At 53.1% G+C, this 19,929-nt stretch overlaps 1 protein-coding gene across 1 annotated transcript in view; it reads left to right on the top strand.

The window, feature by feature from the left end:
• Nucleotides 1-19,373, top strand: part of GOLGA3 (golgin A3) — a 42,409-nt gene extending 23,036 nt beyond the window's left edge. The window contains exons 9-24 of the mRNA XM_040620068.1: nucleotides 806-943; nucleotides 2,208-2,369; nucleotides 2,644-3,012; nucleotides 4,263-4,340; nucleotides 5,068-5,331; nucleotides 5,792-5,886; nucleotides 6,584-6,800; nucleotides 8,866-9,009; nucleotides 9,575-9,772; nucleotides 10,589-10,705; nucleotides 12,146-12,285; nucleotides 12,890-13,022; nucleotides 13,236-13,358; nucleotides 14,098-14,262; nucleotides 15,128-15,291; nucleotides 15,898-19,373. Coding sequence (XP_040476002.1) covers nucleotides 806-943; nucleotides 2,208-2,369; nucleotides 2,644-3,012; nucleotides 4,263-4,340; nucleotides 5,068-5,331; nucleotides 5,792-5,886; nucleotides 6,584-6,800; nucleotides 8,866-9,009; nucleotides 9,575-9,772; nucleotides 10,589-10,705; nucleotides 12,146-12,285; nucleotides 12,890-13,022; nucleotides 13,236-13,358; nucleotides 14,098-14,262; nucleotides 15,128-15,291; nucleotides 15,898-16,117 — 2,727 coding nt within the window. The 3' untranslated portion in view covers nucleotides 16,118-19,373. The remainder of the gene's footprint in view (nucleotides 1-805; nucleotides 944-2,207; nucleotides 2,370-2,643; nucleotides 3,013-4,262; nucleotides 4,341-5,067; nucleotides 5,332-5,791; nucleotides 5,887-6,583; nucleotides 6,801-8,865; nucleotides 9,010-9,574; nucleotides 9,773-10,588; nucleotides 10,706-12,145; nucleotides 12,286-12,889; nucleotides 13,023-13,235; nucleotides 13,359-14,097; nucleotides 14,263-15,127; nucleotides 15,292-15,897) is intronic.
• Nucleotides 19,374-19,929: the final 556 nt, after the last annotated feature.

Below are 19,929 nucleotides of genomic sequence, written 5' to 3'. Positions count from 1 at the left end.
TCCGTGTACCCGCAGGCTTCTCTGGCCTGAGCCCCATCTTGGGGTGACATGCTATGCTGGGCAGCTTCTGTGTGAGAGGCGGTGGGTCAGAGGAGGCCTGACTATCTGACCCCGGGCTGGACTGTTTCCTGGGAATGGCCAAGGTCAGCCTGGCAAATATCTCAGACAGGCACTGAGAGGTCAGGGCGTGAGATGTGTCTGGTCATAGGCTTTTTGTTGTTGTTTTTTTAAAGATTTTATTTATTTATTGAGAGAGAGAGAGCGAGAGCACAAGCAGGGGGAGCAGCAGAGGCAGAGGGAGAAGGAGACTCCCCACTGTGCAGGGAGCCCGTTGCGGGCTTCAATCCCAGGACCCCAGGACCACGACCTGAGCTGAAGGCAGATGCTTAAGTCACTGAGCCACTCAGGCGCCCCTGGGCATAGTTGGTCAGGTCATTTTTTGTGCAGATTCCAGTCCCTGCTCTCCCTGCGACCAGATGAGTCCCCTCACCTTTGGGCTCACAAATATATCTTCTTTGGGAACTTTGGTTAGGTCTTGCTTGCTACAAAGTGCATAGCCTTGGGGGGATTGACCACTGACATCTGGGCTGCCAGCCTGCCCCTCTTAGGCACAAGCAACCCAGATGGCCCAAGTGTCGGTGGGTGACAGGAGGGTAGGCAGTAAGCCCTTCGTGGGGGGGTCTTGGGGAGCAGCTACCCCTGGGGGCCATCGCTGGGTAGGGACCCTCACCGTCACGGCCTCAGGGATATGCCGGTCTGCACTTGCGTGTGAAATCTTTCTACCTTGTGGAATTTTTCTCTTCAGGTTGGACAGATGACCCAGGCAGGCCTCCTGGAGCACCTAAAACTTGAGAACGTGTCCCTGTCCCACCAGCTGACGGAAACCCAGCACAGATCCATCAAGGAGAAGGAGCGCATTGCTGTCCAGCTCCAGGGCATCGAGGTGAGGGCTTGCCATCCCGGGACCGCAGCATGCTGGTGGTCGTCTGGGGTTGGGGCTTTGTTTTGACACTGGTCAAGGTTAAAGTTTACAGACGTGTATGTAAACATTAACGTTATATATGCAAGCATTCGAGTGTCTTTTAAAATGATCTTTTGGACAAGCAGCAGTGATTTAAGGTTGGGGATTCCGACCCTGACCTTCACTGGAAGCTCATGTGTCTCTCTAATCTGAGCTGTTGGTGCTAACTTGTCTTCCACTGATGTGCGTGGGCCTGGGCCCCTGCACTCGGCCAGCGGTGGGGCAGATGCTGGCATAGTAGGTGGAGGAAGCCGTTCAGCATGTTGGGTCTCTGGAAGCCTCTGAGCTCTCAGCTGGTGTCCCGTTTAAGGCCTGAATTAGGATATGACCAGCTGCCTCTGCAGGTTTCCAGGGTAGTGGGGCTCAGTAACTTTCAGCTAGTCTCCTTAGCTGTGAGACCCCGGGTGATTTCTTACCCTCTCTGAGCCTTGTTCCTTTGTGTTATAAAATGAGGGTGACCACTCATACTCAGCAGGCTTGTTGGGGATGGAGAAGGAACAGCGCACAACATCTGGGCAGCACGTGGCCTGGCAGTTGTGTGCTGAGAATGTGGGAAGTCGGCGTCCTGGGACTGTGGCCGCTCCCCAGCCTCCCACTTCTCTGCACACACCCATGTCCTCACGGGTGACGAGGGTGACAGAAGAGCATCATGGCACGGCAGACATCTGCTTCAGGGGCTCAGTACCAAAGAACTGAAAAAACTTTAAGTTATACACTGATGATTTTTCCTGAGAAGCACACCTAGGTGTTGGATCTTATCTACATAATCACACCGTAAGGAATGCGGTATTTGTCGGACAGCCCTGCTCTGGTTTTACCAACTGAACAAGAATGTTCCCAGTATCACATCCCCAACGCAGGGACACACTGCAGCCTGTCCTCACGTTAGAGGCAGCCAGGGAGGGGTCACTCATCACTTTCTCCCATTTCTTACAGCTGGTGGTCTGCTTGCTTCTCCCCTTAGCCCCGCCTGAGGGTCAGCCGCGGGAACCGTGGGCAGAGGAATAGGTGGAGGGGCCTGTCTTTTGGGCAGCAGGAGATCACCAGCCTTGGGCCCCTGTGGCCCTTGGCTCCTCTGTATGTGGGGCGAGGACAGCACAGTGATGTGGATGAGGTTTTCCCACTCAGTCTGCAGTGGCATCAGGTTATCCTGCTTGTTAAAAAAAACACTGTTTTCTGTGCTCAGGCCGACATGTGGGACCAGGAAGCTGCGTTTGTGCAGATTCAAGAGGCAAAGACAATGGTGGAGGAGGACCTGCAGCGGAGGCTGGAGGAGTTCGAAGATGAGAAGGAGCAGCTGCAGAAGGTGGCGGCCTCGGCTGCGTCCCTGGAACAGCGGTTGGAGCAGGCAAGCACCGGCCGTGGCCTCGCCCGCCGGCCTCACTGTGCACGTTTGTGCTGGGGTGTCCGTCGCATTCGTTACGCTGTCATATCATCAGTTGGGCTGCTGTTGCGGGCCTGGCTGGGTGTTGACTTCTGCTGGTATTCTTCCACACCAGAACTTTCCATATGGCACACTGACCCCAAAGCGTCCAGATGATCTAAACCCTGTACACGCTCTTGGAGCAGGGCCGTGCTTTCATTCCAGGACACTCACAGTGAATCTAGTTCCTGTTTTCCAGGTGAATTTGACTTTGCAACAGCGAGACCAGCAGCTCGAGGTGTTACAGCAGGAGCACCTTGATCTGCTGAGGCAGCTGACCTCGACGCAGGAGACGTTGCAAGCCCGGGAGCAGTCCCTCGGCGACCTGCAGATGCGCTTCGACGAGCTGCAGGCCAGGCTGGAGGAGCTGCAGGGAGAGGCCGCCTCCAGGGACGACACCATCCGCTTCCTGCAGAATGAGAAGATTGTCTTGGAGGTGGCTCTGCAGGCGGCCAGGAGTGGCAGGGAGGAACTGGACAGAGGAGCCAAGCGCTTGGAAGAGGGCACCGAACGGACATCACAGGTTTTAGAGCAGCTGAGGCAAGAGTTAGCCGTCAAGTCCAGCCAGGTAATGCCCTTTGCTGCCATTCTGTGATGAGTGGAAATCACACGTGTAAGGACCAACGCTGGCTCTTGGCTCCTTTGTTTAAGCACCTTCTCTGTAAACGTGGAAGAATGCTTCTAGGGCAGGGCCCAGGGCTCGGATGGGGGGGGCGCACACCAGCAAGCCTTGTGCTTCGTGCTGGCTGCTGGGTATGTAGGTGCTGAGGGCTGGGAAACTGAGTCATGTTTGGCGCGTTGAAAGGAGTCTACCAAGGGGCACCTGGGTGGCTCAGTCAGTTAAGTGTCTGACTCTTGACTTCAGCTCGGATCATGATCTCAGGGTCATGGGTTTGAGCCCCACGTCGAGCTCCACACTTAGCATAGAGTCTGCTTGTCTCCCTCCCTCTTCTTGTCCCCCCCCCGCCCCACGCCTGCTGAAGTGCACGAGCGTGCTCTCTCTCCCTTTCTCAAATAAAGTCTTAATAAATCTTTAAAAGAAAGAAAAGAAAGAGAGAAAGAAATCTAAGAAACCCCAGTTTCTGTCCACAGATGATGTGGAGCTCAGATGTGGGAAAAGTTGCATGGAACTTTTGGTTTTTCCCTGCTGCATGCCCACAGTGGGGCCCGCTGGACATGTGGCAGGATGGTCGTGTGTCTGTGGGTGAAGGCAGGGGACACCGGAGGGTCCAGGCATGTATGGACATGAGCTAGCACACCACTCCTGGGAGCTGTTACACTGACAGCGTGACGTGACCTGATGTAGGCAAACGTTAATAAACGCAGGACGAGGAAGGTGCAGGGTGTGCAGGCAGTGGGGTTCACGTCAGGGAACAAGTTGCCTTTAGATTGCCTTCCCTGAGCATCAAGGACGAGGAAACCGGTGGTGGGTTTCCCTCTGGGAAGTCAAGTGCAGGGGTCTGTGTTTCCTCTGCATACACTGCCCTGGGCCCCGTCACTTCCCAGACAGGACATGAAGGCAAGTCGCAAAGCCTCGGCACCGTTTAGGGGGGTTGTGGGGACCTTCTGGATGAGGTTGAATTCGATCTTACTGTTGGCTCCGTAAGAGGGACGCCAGCTGGCCCCTGAAAAATGCGGAGATGTGGGGGTTGGGGTACTCTCTCACGCTGGAGTCTTGCCTGTGTCATCGTGCAGTGTCTGGTGGCTACACTGTGGGCTGAGGCGATGACCCTGCGGAGGGAGGTGGGAATGGTGGCTGGCCTCCTTGTCTCCCTGGGGCAGAGCGGCCTCAGTAGCGTCTGCGCGTGTCCTTTGCAGGTGGAGCACCTGCAGCAGGAGGCCGCCACCCTGAAGAAGCAGACACAGAAAGTAAAGGAGCAGTTTCTTCAACAAAAGGTAAAAACGCGTTGTTGGTTTTCTTTATGCACAGCAAATGTATGAAAAAAATCCCATGTGTTTTAATAATTCTTCTAGAGCAAAACTGGTCAAGAGAAAAGCAACGTTTAGACTCCCTCGGTTTTTGTTTTTAAGGCATTGATCTCTAGCTGCGCTCTCACCCCTCCTGCTTTAAGGTCCCGAGTCAGGATGCAGTTTCAGAGTAGGGTTGGCATCTGTGATGTGGATCTTGGCCTTTTGTCATGTCAGAGAGCTATGCCGGGCTGTGACACAGACTGACTTTTCTGTTAACGTGTCTTTGAAAAATTACACCCTGATGTAGCATTGAAATAAGTCTTGGCTCATGCAAAGGGTGGTTGCTCACGTGTAATGTGAGCGAAGCTGGTGTTGGTCTTGGAGGCATGAATGCAAAGCGTGGCCAGCACTAGGGTTTTGAGGAAGGCCGGCCCGAGGGAGAGTTAGAAGCGGTTCTGGCTTTTGTTGCTGGGATGCAAGCCAGGGGGCAGGCAGCAGAAGCCTGGTGGTGCGGCTGGGGGGAGAGCACTTGCCTGGGCCCCAGGGAAGGTGAGGCCGCCAGGTGACACTGGGCCTCAGTGGACGGTGTCCTGGAGTTGGTGAAATGTGTTACCTGTAGTCCAAAACACGTTATGTCATGGGTCCGTGGCGAGCACTTTGGTTGAAGGAGGCTGCAGCTCGTGCTGCCTGCAGCTTCTGTCTTGTTGGGCAGGTGATGGTGGAGGCCTACCGGCGGGACGCCACCTCCAAAGACCAGCTCATCGGTGAGCTGAAGGCCACGAAGAAGAGGCTTGACTCAGAGCTGAAGGAGTTGAGGCAAGAGTTAATTAAACTTCAAGGGGAGAAGAAGTCTGTGGAGGTGGAACACGTGCGCTTGCAGAAGGAAGTGTCCCATGTCCGTCAACAGATGGCCGACCTCGAAGGGCACCTCCAGTCGGTGCAGAGGGAGCGCAACGAGATGGAGACGCACTTGCAGGTCTGGGATGTGTTTGACTTTGAGGTTCGGCCAGACGTGCTCGGGGTGGAGGGCAGAACAGCCTGGAACAAGTCCCTCCTGCGGCTCCTGTCCTGGAAGGACAGGCAGACCGACAGGTTCCTTATTGGAGGCAGCATGGGGCTGGAGGCCCTCAGCCATTGGTAGTTCACCCCAGCAGGTGCTGAGAGGGGCCTCCTGGGGGCTCGGGGTTCCCTTGGGGACTGTCGGCAGAGCCATAAGCAGAGGCTGACCTGGGTGTTCCCTCCAGGCATCTGGACTGTTCTAAAGTGATCACTTACACAAAGAGCAGACCTGTGTCAGGGTCCTCCTCAGAGCCCTTGTCCTTGAAGGTGACCCTGAACCAGCACCATTGAGCCACGAAGAGCCTGGTCCTGAGAAGCAGGCTGCAGAGGGTGGGCTTTGCTCTCCTCACTTTGTCTTTTCTTCCCTTCTTCTGAAGTCTTTGCAGTTCGATAAAGAGCAGATGGTGGCTCTTACAGAGGCCAATGAGGTGCTCAAGAAGCAAATTGAAGAGCTGCAGCAAGAAGCCACCAAGTAAGTGGCTCCGAGGTGTGTGCGGGCGGCCTTGAGCTCTGTTGGGGACACGCAGCAGCTGAGGGCCAGGGAAGCCCAAACACACTGTCGGGAGCCCTTGCCGAGGAGAGGGAGCACAGGCTCTACACGTAGGCAGCCAGGAAAGTCAGATTCCACAGTGAAGGCTGGAGAGTGGACCCCATCCTGGTTTGGGGGCTGCCTGCGGAGAATAGGCATCCCTTCCGTGTGTGTGCTCCACGCCAGGTGCATGTGGCAGCGCCTTCCCTTCCTGGTCCCCCTGGCAGGGCCGACGCCCGTGTGTATCCGTCTTGCTGTGCGTGTGCACACCAGGTAGCCTGCGCTGCGTTACTTGTCAGCTGGAGGTTACTTGTGAGCTGCGTTGTTGAGATTATTACTGCCATTCAGGAAGAGCACTGGAAGTGTTGTTCGGAAGGACAGCAGTGTCCTCCGTTTTTCACGAGATCATTTCAGCGGCTCTGAGAGGGGAGCAGGGCAGGTGTAGGTGCAGGGCTGGGCTCTGTGGGGCTGCCGACACCGACCCTGTCTGGGGGATGGATCTGGGAGGAGCGGCAGCTAGCCGGGGTGGGGCTGGGGTGGGCACGGACGGGCATGGACGAGCCTGTCCTTGGTGCTGCTGCCAGGGCGTCCTGTGGAAGGGAGTTCAGCCCACTTCTCTGTCCTGCCCGCCACACCCCAGGGCTATCACAGAGCAGAAGCAGAGGATGAAGCGGCTGGGCTCAGACCTGAGCAGCGCTCAGAAGGAGATGAAGACCAAGCACAAGGCCTATGAGAACGCGGTGGGCATCCTTAGCCGCCGCCTGCAGGAGGCCCTCGCCGCCAAGGAGTCGGCAGAGGCAGAGCTGAGCCAGATGAGAGCCCAGGTGGCCGGCGGAGGCAGCGACCTCCCTCTGCACGTGGGTAACCTGTCTGCTCCTGGCCAGGCTGCCAGTTGTGCAGACTCAGTATTGGGGACTCGATGTGTTACAAACATTCACTCTCTGGAGACCTGCGGCAGAATTGGCGTGTAGGCAGCGTTTCTGTCAAGTACTGTGTGCTAGCGATGTGAACATTCTCTCGATGAGCCCTTGCACACCTGCATAGGGCACGCCGTCGCCTTCCCCAGCCTCCCTGCGGGCTCCTGTCCTTCTCCCCCCCCCCCCGGTGCCTGGGGAGGGGTTTCCTGAGTGCGGGAAGCACTGTGAGCAGCCTGAGTGCCCGTGTCGGGGGTTGGCAGGGTGGGGGGGGGGTGAGTATTTGGAGAGTCCAGGGAAGCTCTTTGAAGTGGTCTTGAGTAAACAGGAGGCGTTAGAGTGCGTGGGGTGCGTCTCAGCAGGGGGTGCTGCTGTGCAGGGCGTGCAGGAAGACTCGTGCTGTCTAGGGGGCATGGTGGGCTGGGGGCAGGTCCTGCTGCAGGGGTAGGGGTGCGTGCAGGTGGGCCGGGGTCAGGGGTGTGTGCTGGGGCTGGTGTGGGATGGAGGGCTGACTGACGGCCCGGGCAGCGTGAGACCTCACTCTTCTGTGCTGGGACATTGATGGGCAGTGGTCGAGCACAGTTGAGGCCAGGCGAGGCTGTGTCGGGGAGACCACGTGGGCTCTCCTGCAGTAGCTGAGAGACGACAGGACCACACGAAGGCTGCAGAGCAGCCAGCGGGACAGGCCGCTGACAGCATGTGGTCACTCAGGAGGGAAAGCCGTGAGCCGGCAGGGTGGGCCAGGGGCCAGTGGAGGGGGCAGCACCCACTGTCCATGTCGGGGGTGGTTGCAGATGGCTGTGCTGATGGCAGTCAGCTGGGGAAGGAGGTCAGTATGGGCCAAAGTGGGACGGGAGGGGCTGTAAACACTCAGACTAGAAAGAAGAGGGACCCTGTGCATGGTGAGGGGCACGGGCTCTGCTCTTCCTGCCGTTACATCATGAGGCAAATCCTTTTGCTCTGGATTATTTTTTAGGATAAATGGGCGGATGTCCTCCTGGAAGAGGATGGAGGATGGGGCCAGCAGGGCGGGGACTCTGGGCTCGCAGGGCGTTTTTATTCCTTTGATGAAGGCTGTCAGAGCTCCCCAAGCGTCCCCGTGTCCTCGGTGCCTCACAGCCTCCCGGCTTTGGCCAGCGTCACGTTCTACCTAACTCCATTAATTTGCTTTTTGTTTAATCCTATCCAACGTTTCATGTATATGTAGCCATTGTGTTTCTTACTAAATGAAGCTTATCTTGATCTTCTCTCCATGTAAGAATTTATGAGTGGGAAGCCATCATAGCACGTTGTTTTCTTGCCAAATCAGGTAAATTTAATACTTCTTTACCTGATTACTTTATAAAATAGTGGGAGGGGGAAAATTTATGAAGTTGCAATTTCCCTTCAACCGAAAAATATTTCTCTGCTTGTTTCTTGGCCCTTTGGCCTCCACGGTGTCAGGGACGGACTGTACACGTCCCCCGGGAGCCTGCTCTCCCCCTGCTGTACAGCAGCCTCAGAGGCAAAATCCTGGGGCCTCGGGCAGGTTCCTCACCTTCTTGCTCCTCAGGACAGCGAGGCCCAGACGGAGTAAACAGTAGGACCTCCTTGGTTAGAATGGCCAAGTGAAGAAACACGCAGTGATCCTAATAGTGGCCGCACCGCGGCAGCGAGCATGAGCGTGAGCGCACACGCGTGGTGTTCGTTCCGCCGAGCCTGGTGCGGTCTGCTTGCTGCAGAGAGTAATTTATCATTCTTATTTGTAAGTCAGAGGTTTTCTGTATTTTCGGCTCACTTAACTGGAAGAGTTACTTTGTGAGTCGTTAACGTAGCCTGTGCACACTGTGGTGGGTTAGCCAGGTCCCGTCGGGGGAGGGGAGTACGGTAAGACCCTCAGCCGCAGTTGAGCGTGGTCAGCAGGCTGACGCCGTGGGTGCGATGCCGCCCTGCAGGGAGGGAGGTGAGCACCTGTCACGTGCCGCATTGGAACCCATGACCAACCCCACCTTCCCGTCCTGGCTGTTAGGAGAGAATCCAGGCTCTGGAGGCAGAGCTGCAGGCTGTCGGTCACAACAAGACGATGCTGGAGAAGGAGCTCCAGGAGATTATTGCACTGACCACCCAGGAGCTGGAGGAGCACCGGGAGAAGGTGCTGGAGCTGGAGGACGAGGTAGGCCGAGCTTCGTCCTCACATAGCTGGACGGGCCTCGCCATCCCCGTGCAGCTGTGGTGCAGAGAGAGGGTCCTGCAGGGGCAGAACCTATCCTGTGGCTTGCATCCACACTGTGCTTCTGTGTGCCGTCTCACCACTTGTCTGGGTCCCTCTCACCAGCCCCCCTTACTGCGAGGCTCCTCACATGCTCTCTCGAGCACCCCTCCAGAGTGGTTGTCAGAGCGTTAGGGTTAAGATGCCCCGGGTAAGAATACTCTGGTTGCAAATGATGAGAAAACCTATTCTTTAAAAGTACTTCACCTAACTCTTGGGCCAGAGAGGCTGTGGCTTCAGGGGATGCTACACGTGGCAGTTGGTGATTTCACCAAGGGCTCTCCACGGGGTCCCAGTCTCCCTCGGAGAAGGCTGAGGGGCTGGGAGCTGGGGTGCGTGCATCTGCTGCAGTCCTGGGGTGGTCTGTGGGAGCTTTTTGGCACAGTTGTGTTTCTGGTGTGGGGGAGCTTAGCTCTGTTAGCCAGAACGGGTAATTACGTAACTTCACAGTGACTTCGATCTGTTTTAGCTTCAAGAATCCAGAGGCTTTAGGAGGAAGATAAAGCGCCTTGAGGAGCTGAATAAGAAGTTGGCCCTTGAGTTAGAGCATGAACGAGGGAAGCTTACAGGCCTGGGGCAGTCGAATGCGGCTCTGCGGGAACACAACAGCATCTTAGAAACAGCTTTGGCCAAGAGGGAGGCTGACCTGGTTCAGCTGAACCTCCAGGTATTCGGACCCTTTGCCAGAGGCAGGGGACTCGCTGTGGGGCAGGTGGCTCTTGGTCTGGCGCACGTTGCCTTATGCAGCTGTCCCAGCCATCCACAAGCAGGGTGCTACCCTGTCACAGAGATGCAGAACAGGGAGGATCTGGTGAAGCCTACCCCGCAGCTCTACGGGGTGGGGCAGAGCTGGGATCTCCTAATGCCCCCCCCTTACCGAGATGTGGAGGCACTGTGCCCCGTCTGTTAGCTTCCTGATGGGTAGGGGACTCCCTGCTCAAGCTGGTCCCACTGTTCATAAGGGGCTCTTCCCTGTGTGATTCAGAGCTGAGATTGAACCCTGCTGGGGGCTCTCTCCCCGGACATGTTCTCGGCTCCTCAGGCTCTGCGGCCTTTCTGAGGACTGGGGAGGAGGCCTGGCGCTTCAGGGCCATCTTCAAGGGGCAGTCAGCAGCCAGATCCAGCCCCCGCATCAAATTATCCAGCCTAGAGCGCTTACAGACTTTCATTTGGCACCGCCTCCCACCCTTGCCACATCTGGTGGCCTCACCCATTCGCATTACCTGCCTCACCAGGGAAGTATTTGTGTTTCTAAGCCCCGATTACAGGCAACCTTTGGGTTCCTTGCTCTGTGCTTGCATATGGCCATGTGACTTCACTGCCATCTCAGACTCAGTTCTCCAGACATGGAATTCTCCCTCCTTCGCCCCTTGTGCGCTTGTCGTGATGCATCATGTTGTGTGCCACCGTCCTGCCACGTTCCCCACGTGGCACTGGGGTCCCACAGGCCTTCCTCACTTACTGCTTCGGCAATGTGCCGTAGGTGCAGGCAGTCTTGCAGCGGAAAGAGGAGGAGGACCGCCAGACGAAGCAGCTCGTCCACACCTTACAGGCTGCACTGGAGCGAGAAAAGGCCAAAGTGCACAGCCTCAAGGAACAGGTGTGTGGCTAGCTTCCCACTGTTTCTAAATTGCACCTTCGGAGCCTGTTGGATTGCAGTTTTTCAAAAAACCGAATATGTGTACCCTTGACGCTTCACTTCCCTTTCAGGAATTTATTATACGAATATCTTTGCTGATGTGTTCTGAGAGCAGTGTCATCACAGCCCTGGTGACAGCAGCTGGAGGGAACCCTGATGTCCATCCATAGGAGAGTGGACTTGGGTTAAGTCAGATGCAGTCGTAGGGGTCTAAGACCCTGCACAGAGCCCTGCAGAGATGTATTTGCTGGAGAACAATGTCACACACATTGTTGAGTTAAAAAAGCAAACTGCAGAGCAATAGATGACCCGGTTAGTGTTAAAAGAGCAATGGAGAAAAAAGGTTGCATGCACCCTTTGCCATTTCCTGGCTGGCTCCTTTCCATGCTCAGGTGTTCACCAGGGCATCAGGTCAGTCTTCCAGCAGAGAGGCCTGCCCCGCTGCCCCTATGAGCTGGAATAGACCTCGGCCCCAGGTGTTCCCCACCATGGTGCCGTGTCTGTTATTCCTCATCCAAACGTTTAGCTTCATGGCTTGAGAGCCGTGACTCATTTACCTGCATGTCCCAGTGCCTCGCACCAGAGAGATGTTCAGAATGTGTTTGCTGTGTGCACACGGGCCAGGGTGCGTGTCATATCCCTTAAAAACATTTCTGTGATGATATAATAGAAAGAAATAGTTCTTCGGGTTTTTTGGGGTGAGACAAAAAAATACTCTTTTGAGATAAAACAGTTTTAAGATCTGTTAAGAACATGTTACTATGGGGACGCCTGGCTGGATGAGTCCATAAGTACTTCAATCTTTACAGACTTTTTTTTTTAATTACTTTTCACTAGCATGTACTGTTCATAAAATCCAGACAATTACATGAAATGCATTTAGAGAAATAAATGAGGATCGTTCACAGTTACTGCCCTTAAAAAAAAGAAGCCAATGTCACAGATCCATCATTTTCCCCAGCACTTTTATTTACAAATTTCCTAGTTTACTTCATTAAAGGGAGAATAAAATTAGTAAGTGAGCAAAAGATAGGAATTGGGGGGTAGAAAAGTAGGGAGGGTAACGGACTCGGCTCAACTCCACACAAGGGATGGAAACCAACCACAGACAAGGCAGTAGGCAGATGTACTTGAGGAGGGCGATTAAAACTACTTAGACCAAGATAACCTCGTGTGCATTTGTTCATTCAGCAGATACTGGCGGCCGTGTGTCACCTACCTGGACGCCAGGCGTGTGTTAGGGCTTCAGTCCTCGGGAGCGTGAAAAGCTTTGGGAGAAACAACTGCAGGAGCAGCTGGGATGTGGTGGGGTCGGTGTAGCTTTCCTGGCAGATGTCACAATGGGCGCGTTCTCTGTGGTACTTGCCCCATCCTTGGTGACGCTGGTTTCTGTTCTTGTAGGTTGCTGCCGCCAAGGCGGAAGCAGGACATAACCGCCGCCACTTCAAGGCCGCCACCTTGGAGCTGAGTGAGGTGAAGAAGGACCTGCAGGCCAAGGAGCAGCTGGTGCAGAAGCTGCAGGCTGAGGCCGAAGGTCTCCAGTGAGTGCCGGGAGGGCAGAGGGCTGGGTTAGCGCCGCGGCCGGGGATGGACGGGCGGGAGCACCCCAACATCTTCCAGTTAGGACCTTCCGTGCGTTCAGGTCACCTGGGTTCTAGCAAATCTCTGTGCACCCTGGAGGCAAATCTAAGAAGGAGAATGTACCAGTTCCCCGTCTTAGGAAACCTGCAGCTCAACTCTGAAATTTCTGGCCTGACATGACTGTCCCCACCCCACACCTGAGAGTCCTTCACCAAAAACAAAGAGTCCCATGTGAGGGGCACGTGTCCCGAGGGCTGGGCCCCACCACCGAGGTTCACTGCAGCCTCCAGTTAGGGTGGCCTTGAGTTGAGCACGTGCAGGGGTACATGTTGGGAGCTTCTCTCCTATTGTAATCCATAAAATGGGCTAGCAGAATGTCCTTCCCAGGGGCTTTGGTGAGGATTAGTCACGACAGAGCACCACAGAGCTCTTAGAACAACAGTTCTTGCCCCGAGTGAGCAGTGTGCAAATTTTTGTCACCTACGATGGATAACATTCAACCGACCACACTTTGTGGTGGGGTTAGGGTGCTGTGATTTCATGCTTTCTTGTTTTTTATGCTAGGATTCAAGAAGGGAAACATTCCCGGGAAATAGCACAGTTCCAGGCGGAGCTGGCGGAGGCGCGGACTCAGCTCCAGCTCCTGCAGAAGCAGCTGGACGAGCAGCTGGACAAACAGCCTATAGGAAGCCAAGAGGTGACCTGCCGGGGAGGCTTTGCATCTGCAGTTAGCAGGACTGGCAGAGCTAGACTCCACTGATGGACACAGTCAGTTCCTTCGTGCCCTGTCTGCTTAGAAAGGGATAATTTTTTCCAAGTATGATACTAAACAGTAGACAGAGGTAGAGCAGTTTTATAGTGTAATCCCCTATAAAATTCTTTTGGTTATATGACTTCCTCCCTCCCCTAGATGGAAAATCTCAAATGGGAGGTGGATCAGAAAGAAAGAGAAGTCCAGTCCTTGAAGCAGCAGCTGGACTTGACTGAACAGCAGAGTAAGAAGGAACTGGATGGAATACAGCAGTTACTGCAGGTATGTGTTGTGTAAGGGCCCTGGGACAGAAAGTCCAAGTCACAAGGTGCTAAGTGCATAACGTGAGTTACCCTCGAACCGAATGCTTCCACCAAACCGTTTAGCAGACATTATCCGTTTCAGAAGGAAGGCCAGGTCACACAGCTGAAGGAGACCAAGCCCCAGTGCTATGTACGCCCTGGGCTGAGCTGTGTGAAATGGACCAGGAATGGGATCTGATGAAGCCCAGTCAGTGAGACCATCTGTGTGAAGAGTTCACCAGTCTGTGATAACACTCTTCCACAAAGAAATCTGTGTGCAGGCTTGACCGCTTGCGCAAAGGATCAGGAGTAGAGCTCTTGCCAGGATTCCCACTTGTGAATGGCTGCCTTGAGTAACAGTTAGGATTGATTTATATTCTTTCTTCCTAATGGTGAGGCTTACTCCAATATCTGACCTTGGAATTTAAACAACTGACTCTTGGGGTCCAGTGTAGACAGTGGACACAGGAGTAGAGTTGGTTCTTCGGCAGAGTCTCTGAAGTTTGGGTAGGAACGTTGAGGACATGACTGTAACGGGACGCTGCCCAACCCGGACTGTGGGGAGGAAACAGGCTGCCGTGGCAGCACCGCGTGCGATGTCGTAGAGACGTCGGTGTTAGCGTTTCTAGCCCCTTAGACTTGTGACATACAAACTAAGATCTTAGCAGCACGTGTAAGATCCTTTAGCTTTTAAAAACGTGTGACTTCCCTTCCTTTAGAATATCAAAGCCGAGTTGGAGGTGGTGCGCGAAGATCTGTCCCTGACCCAGAAAGATAAATTCATGCTTCAAGCTAAAGTGTCAGAGCTGAAGAACAGCATGAAGACTCTGCTCCAGCAAAACCAGCAGCTGAGGCTGGACCTGCGGCGCGGCGCAGCCAGGACGGTACTCAGGCTCCGCACCCCAGTCAGGTTCCCTGGGCCCATGGCACTCCTGCCCGGCCGGCGCTGGGGGACCTTCTAGTTAGTCAGACAGGAGGTCCTAGTGACTAGTGACCAATGTGAAGCAGCTACTGTGTGAAAGAAATGATGCTGGAGTCTCGTGCTTGGCAACAGGCCAGACCCTTTTATTTTAGTGTCTTTTCCAGGGCTTTCTGCTTCTTTTTATGAATACAGGTGTCATTTTGTTGTAGTACGCCCTAGAAGCCACATGAGGGCTCATTTGCTGGTATTCACAAGAGCCCCTGGCCTGGGAGGTGAGCCACCTGGGGGCAGCAGCTGCCAGATGGGCTTGGGGGCCCAGGGAGCCCCGCCCAGACCCTCTGTGTACCTGGTGTTTCTTTCTCTGCTTGGTCTACGTAAATATTCTCCAGGTGCAAAGAAATCACTCAGACTCAGGTTTATTTAGCACTGTTTGGCTATCAGTGGAAAAAGTTTGAAGTTCTACAAAGGGGAATTGTAGGAGTTAAAAACTGAATTTCTTAGGGATATGCAGGGTCAAGGCTATGGTCTTTTGTGGAAAGCCCCCGTAGTTCCCACAGGGGTGTTCTCGTTTGTGATTTAGGTCTGTCCTCCTGAGGAGCCAGTGCTGCATTGTTTGGGGGTGTTCACATACCTATTCAGCCAGCATTCCCGGAGCCCTGTGGCTGCCCGCTCTGCCAGCCTGGAAGCAGGGGGCGTGCCTTCCCGGAGGGCCCATAGCGAGCTAGGATGCACCTCTGGGAGCACTTGCTGTGATGTTTGGGGACATCACAGGTGTGGTTGCTGTCAGCCTCCAAGTGAGAGGGCTAACCATGTGCTTTTAAAAACAGAGAAAGGAACTGAAAGGCGAGGCCAGCTCTTCTGGCCCTGTGACGCCAGTGAAGATCCCCGACTGCCCTGTCCCGGCCTCCCTGCTGGAGGAGCTGCTGAGGCCCCCACCTGCCGTGAGCAAGGAGCCCCTCAAGAACCTCAACAGTTGTCTCCAGCAGCTGAAGTATGAACCATGTTCTGTGTTCTGTCTCACTTGGTCTTTAAAAATAGATTGCATGTTTAACTTGGAAGAATCCTGTTGCCAGCCCTGTGTGCCCTGAAGAGGCTGGGCAGGTCTGTGCTACATGGCGTCACTTGGGCCCTCAGTCCCTCTCATACAGGAGGACTGCCGAGAGCTAGATGACCCTGAGAAACCCCACACATAGCTTGAGGTTTTGCTCCCACCAGCCTGAGGCCAGTGTTTGCAGGGCGTGGCCCTGTGGGGACATCTTTTTGACCTTGTGAATGGAGGCCATGTGCGGGCCCTCAATTCTGTCTCACCCACCTTCTCCCTGAGCACAGGCCCATGTGTGCAGACCTCTGTACATGCAGAGGAAAATGCTGAGATGCTGAGCCCCATAAATCCTGTGACCCCATGGGTGCTGCTTCCCGAATAGACAGGTTCTGTCAGCCCCCAAAGGTGTCGCAGATACGTGAGCAGACTGCCGTCTGGATCAGGCTTGTTAGGTTCCATGTTGGAGGTGACCAGTTCCCTCTTGGGGAAGTAATAGCGTCATTTCTGGCTCTCATTTGAATGGGCTGCCTTCCTCTGCTTCCCCTGTCTGTCCAGGCAGGAGATGGACAGCCTGCAGCGCCAGATGGAGGCACACACCGTTACCGTGCACGAGTCACTGTCCTCATGGACTCAGGGGGACCCTGCCACCAGCGCTGCTCCCCCAGGAGATCACGCCAACCCCAGGGGAGATACAGAGCGACACAGTCAGTGCAGGGTCTCCAGAGAGGCACTCGGAACAGCGACCGCTGAGCACCCCCACTCTGAGTGCTCGTAACTACCCAAAGGAATATTCTTTTATCAATATTATTTATTTGACTGTTTGCTCTGTGTTTTTCTAAGAGATGAAGTTTAAATTTTGCATCTGCTTTTTCAAGGAGTAAAAGAACTGAACAAGAGCCAAGGATTAGAGAAATAGTCGTTTGCAGATCACAGCTAGCTTTTCCCATGAAATGACCAAACGCTAACAACCTGGCTTAGATCTCAGTGACAAGTTCCTGAATGTGTCTGAAGGGTTACTTGCAGAAGAAGGTCCCTGTCGAGTGACTGTACGTGCTGCTCTGTGAGGGTGATGCCAGCAGTGGCCACCGGTGGAAACACTGCATGACTGGGTCCCGTTTTCTCTCTTTCCTGATTCAGTGAGAGCTTTACGTCCCTGCAGAAATGAAACTTGATTTGCACCTTTGGTTCTTATTTTCAATAGCTGTCTTACCATAGGGTGTGTATGTAAATACTGAAAATCATAAGCTAATCTTTAAAAAGTGTATGTCCTTATTATTTAAGAGTGACCTGAATTGTCTTTTTATTGATTGCCTTTTGAAAATCTGCTGTCAGGAAGTAACGTACATGTAGGATTTGGGGATTCAGTCAGAAAATTATATTTTAAGAAATATAATTATTTTATTTACTGTACCTTCTAAAACCAAATATTCTTGGAGCGAAAAGGTTTTTTGTTTCAGTTTCACTTTATTTTTGAGAGCCTTGTCCTGAGTACACACCCCCACTCCCCCACCCCCATCTGACCCTTGTCCCTGCACGACCTCACTCACCTTGGCTGTCCCCTGGGCAGGCCTGGCGGCCACAAGGACCCCAGTCACCATCATGCACTGGCCTGACATGGGAGATGGTTGGGGAGAGGTCCCAGGAGAGGAGGGGAGAGAGGACCAGGGCTCCCTGCAGGGCTCCGAGCCAGGCACAAGGCTTCTCCAGGCCTCTCCCCACCCCTGCACCCACATGAAAATATGTCCACTGGGGCCTGTGTGGTTGTCAGGGGACATGCTGAATTCGTCGTGACAGCCTTCAGTAGGTCCTGTAACCTCTCATCTAGAGGGATTTCTAGAAGGGGCAGGTCAGCTCCATGGGAAGGCAGTGGAGGCCTCCCGAGCTCTTGTGTAGGTGAGAGCGTGATTTGGAAGCAGGCTCCCTGAGCATGGGCTATTTACTTGACTGTCTGTGACTGTGACCCATGAGGGCTGTAACATTGTCCGCTCTTGGCCAAGAAATGTAAGCTGATGGTTACCATCGTGAGTTAGAGAAGAGAGGCCCCCGGTGCAGATCTGCTGGTCTGAAGATGAAGTTGGAAGTGTTACTGATCAGGCCAGATATGCTTGTGTCGATTCACTACTTATGTCTCTTTTGTGGAGAAAATGGTTCGGTATTTTTAAGCCGTTTGTGCTTTCTTGTGCTATTAGAAGGTTAATTGATAAAGTAGCATTAAACACAAAGATGCTTAGTGTTTAAAAAAATTCCCTAGCAAGTATTGAAACTTCTGAAATATGTATATCACTTGTACAGGGTTAATCTTGAAATATTACTTGAAGACTTCATTATAAACATATCCTATTTTTCATCTTAAGTTGGAAATCATTTTTGACAAAATTGTTTTTGTGCCATTAGAAAAGAAAAATCATAATTTACATTTGTATTTATTTTGGGTGTTTTATCCTCAGTTTTAATTTTAAAACCAAGACATGACACTCTGGCCTCATGCCGTGGCTCCTTCCTCACTGCTGCTTATCGGAGGTCTCCCAGTGAAAGCCGCCACTTTTTTATTAGGAAAGGGTAATCAGATTCTGAATAATCCTCTAGTGAAAGCAGATTTCTGTTCCTCACCCCGTTTCCCTCATGTCTTGCTTGCTTGCTGTGTGCGGGTGCTGGTGCGCGTGTGTGGGTGCGTGTGCAGGGGTGTGTGTTGGTGTGCGGGTGTGCCGGTGCGGGAGTGTGCAGGTGCCTGTGCCTGTGCGTGTGTGCGTGCAAGTGTGTGCGGGTGCCTGTGCCTTGTGTGCAGGCAGGCGCGGGCCTGCAGCAGCAGCGCCCCCTGCTTTCCTGATGTCATCCTGTGCCACCGTTGTCGTCATCACCCCGTCTTTCAGCTCTGTCAACACCCAGCCGCCTTTGGTCTGACTTCCCTGGCTGTCCCCACGCACTTCGATGTTTCCTGTGCCGGTCCTGACCTGGGGCCCTTTTGGTCCAGCTGACACCACCTTTAGGCTTCCTTAACAAGTCACCTGAGAGAGGCAGCTGGACTTTGAAATCACCTGCTTCTGATTTGTTGAGGTTTTTTGTTTTTGTTTTTTAGTCTCTAAGGGACTTGATTGGCACTTCTACCTCCCAGGCTACATTCTGCAGCGAATATCATTTGCAATATTTTGTTTGTGGGCAGAAGTGGGAATTTGGAGTTTACTCATGGAAAACTGCAGTCTGGAGTATTTCTGAGAGCAGGCTTGCTGTTACGTTGTGTTTGTGTGTATTGTTCATCCTGTGTGTGGATACCGTATGTCACGTCCTCACGACAGGGAATGTTGGTTCGGACAGTTCGTGATGTTTCTGGTTTTTCTTATGTTCCAAAAAAAAGCTAATTGCAGTGTGGTTATCACTGATTTTCCATGAAACACATTGGATAGATGGCACGGATCTTACAGATTTACATGGTTTTCTTCCCTTTGGAAGGTATAACAGGCAAGGTTTTGATAGGATGTGAAACTGGCTTTTTCTCTGGCTTGGGGTCCAGGTCCTGGGACAGACCTGCGAGGAAGATTCTCACTGCACTCTTTCTCAGTTTAAAGGCTTTTCTTGGTGTAGGGATACTTACTGCAGATGCCATGGCATATATTCCTACTCCAATGAGTAACTTTTTAAATAGAAGTGAAATGTCCTGTGTAAAGGTTTCTAGTAGGGAAAGGGACCAGCGTATCTGAAAGACAAATGTCCTGAAGCCTTCTTTGAGGACCCCCGTGACGTGTGAGACATCCTGAGCCTTACTCAAACACATTCAGGCAAATCTGATTGTGTGGTGGTCTCAGGTTATAGGATATTTGAGGATAATGTTGTGGAGGGTCTAGAAAACTGGATGGCTTTAAGTTACTCGTTTCTGTTAAAAATTTCCTCATGAAAGGGAGTCCTCAGGTTGGAGCTGTTAGGGGAAAGGTGTCACCATGCACAATGAATTGTAACTTTAAAAAGCATGTTGATTTTTTATAAATTTAAGTGTGCTGGGGAATTCCTTAAATTTTGTGCAATAAACTATTTTTTGTTAAAGATTTTCATATTTCATTGGAGGCCTTATTTTAATATATATATATTTTGCCATATTTGAGAGTAACTTTTATCTTGTGTTCTTATAAACTGCTTAAATACTTGTCTTAAAAAAGCATTTTACTGTTCTGCTAAAAGATTCAGATGGGTGTGAAATCTAACTTATGCTGCTTTTGATCACAGCAGAAGAATGGCAGTGTGTTAGCCGTGCCCTTCCCCATAGCCCACACTGCACCTGCTGCCACACACAGGTGGGTACGAAGGAGAGGCGTTGTGCTGAGCAGGCTGAGAGACAGGGGGGCAAGGTGCCCCTGGGCTGCGGGCATGTCCCCGAGCATGTCCCTGTATGGGGTGCTGTGTCCACCACTGGGCCCCACGGACTGTCACGGCCAACAGCAGCGGGACCATAAATACTTCTCTGAGTCTCCGTGTCGTGGCCCAGTTTCCCCTCTTTCATCTGTACTCTATTTTTGATCAAGAAGAGTTAGCCGGGGGGCGCCTGGGTGGCGCAGTCGTTAAAGCGTCTGCCTTCGGCTCAGGGCGTGATCCTGGCGA

The sequence above is a fragment of the Ursus maritimus genome, unplaced genomic scaffold, assembly GCF_017311325.1.
Source record: "Ursus maritimus isolate PB19 unplaced genomic scaffold, ASM1731132v1 scaffold_33, whole genome shotgun sequence".
NCBI classification, from domain to species: Eukaryota; Metazoa; Chordata; class Mammalia; order Carnivora; family Ursidae; genus Ursus; species Ursus maritimus.
Note: the sequence above shows the minus strand (reverse complement) of the source record. Positions and strands in the feature narration are given on the sequence as shown.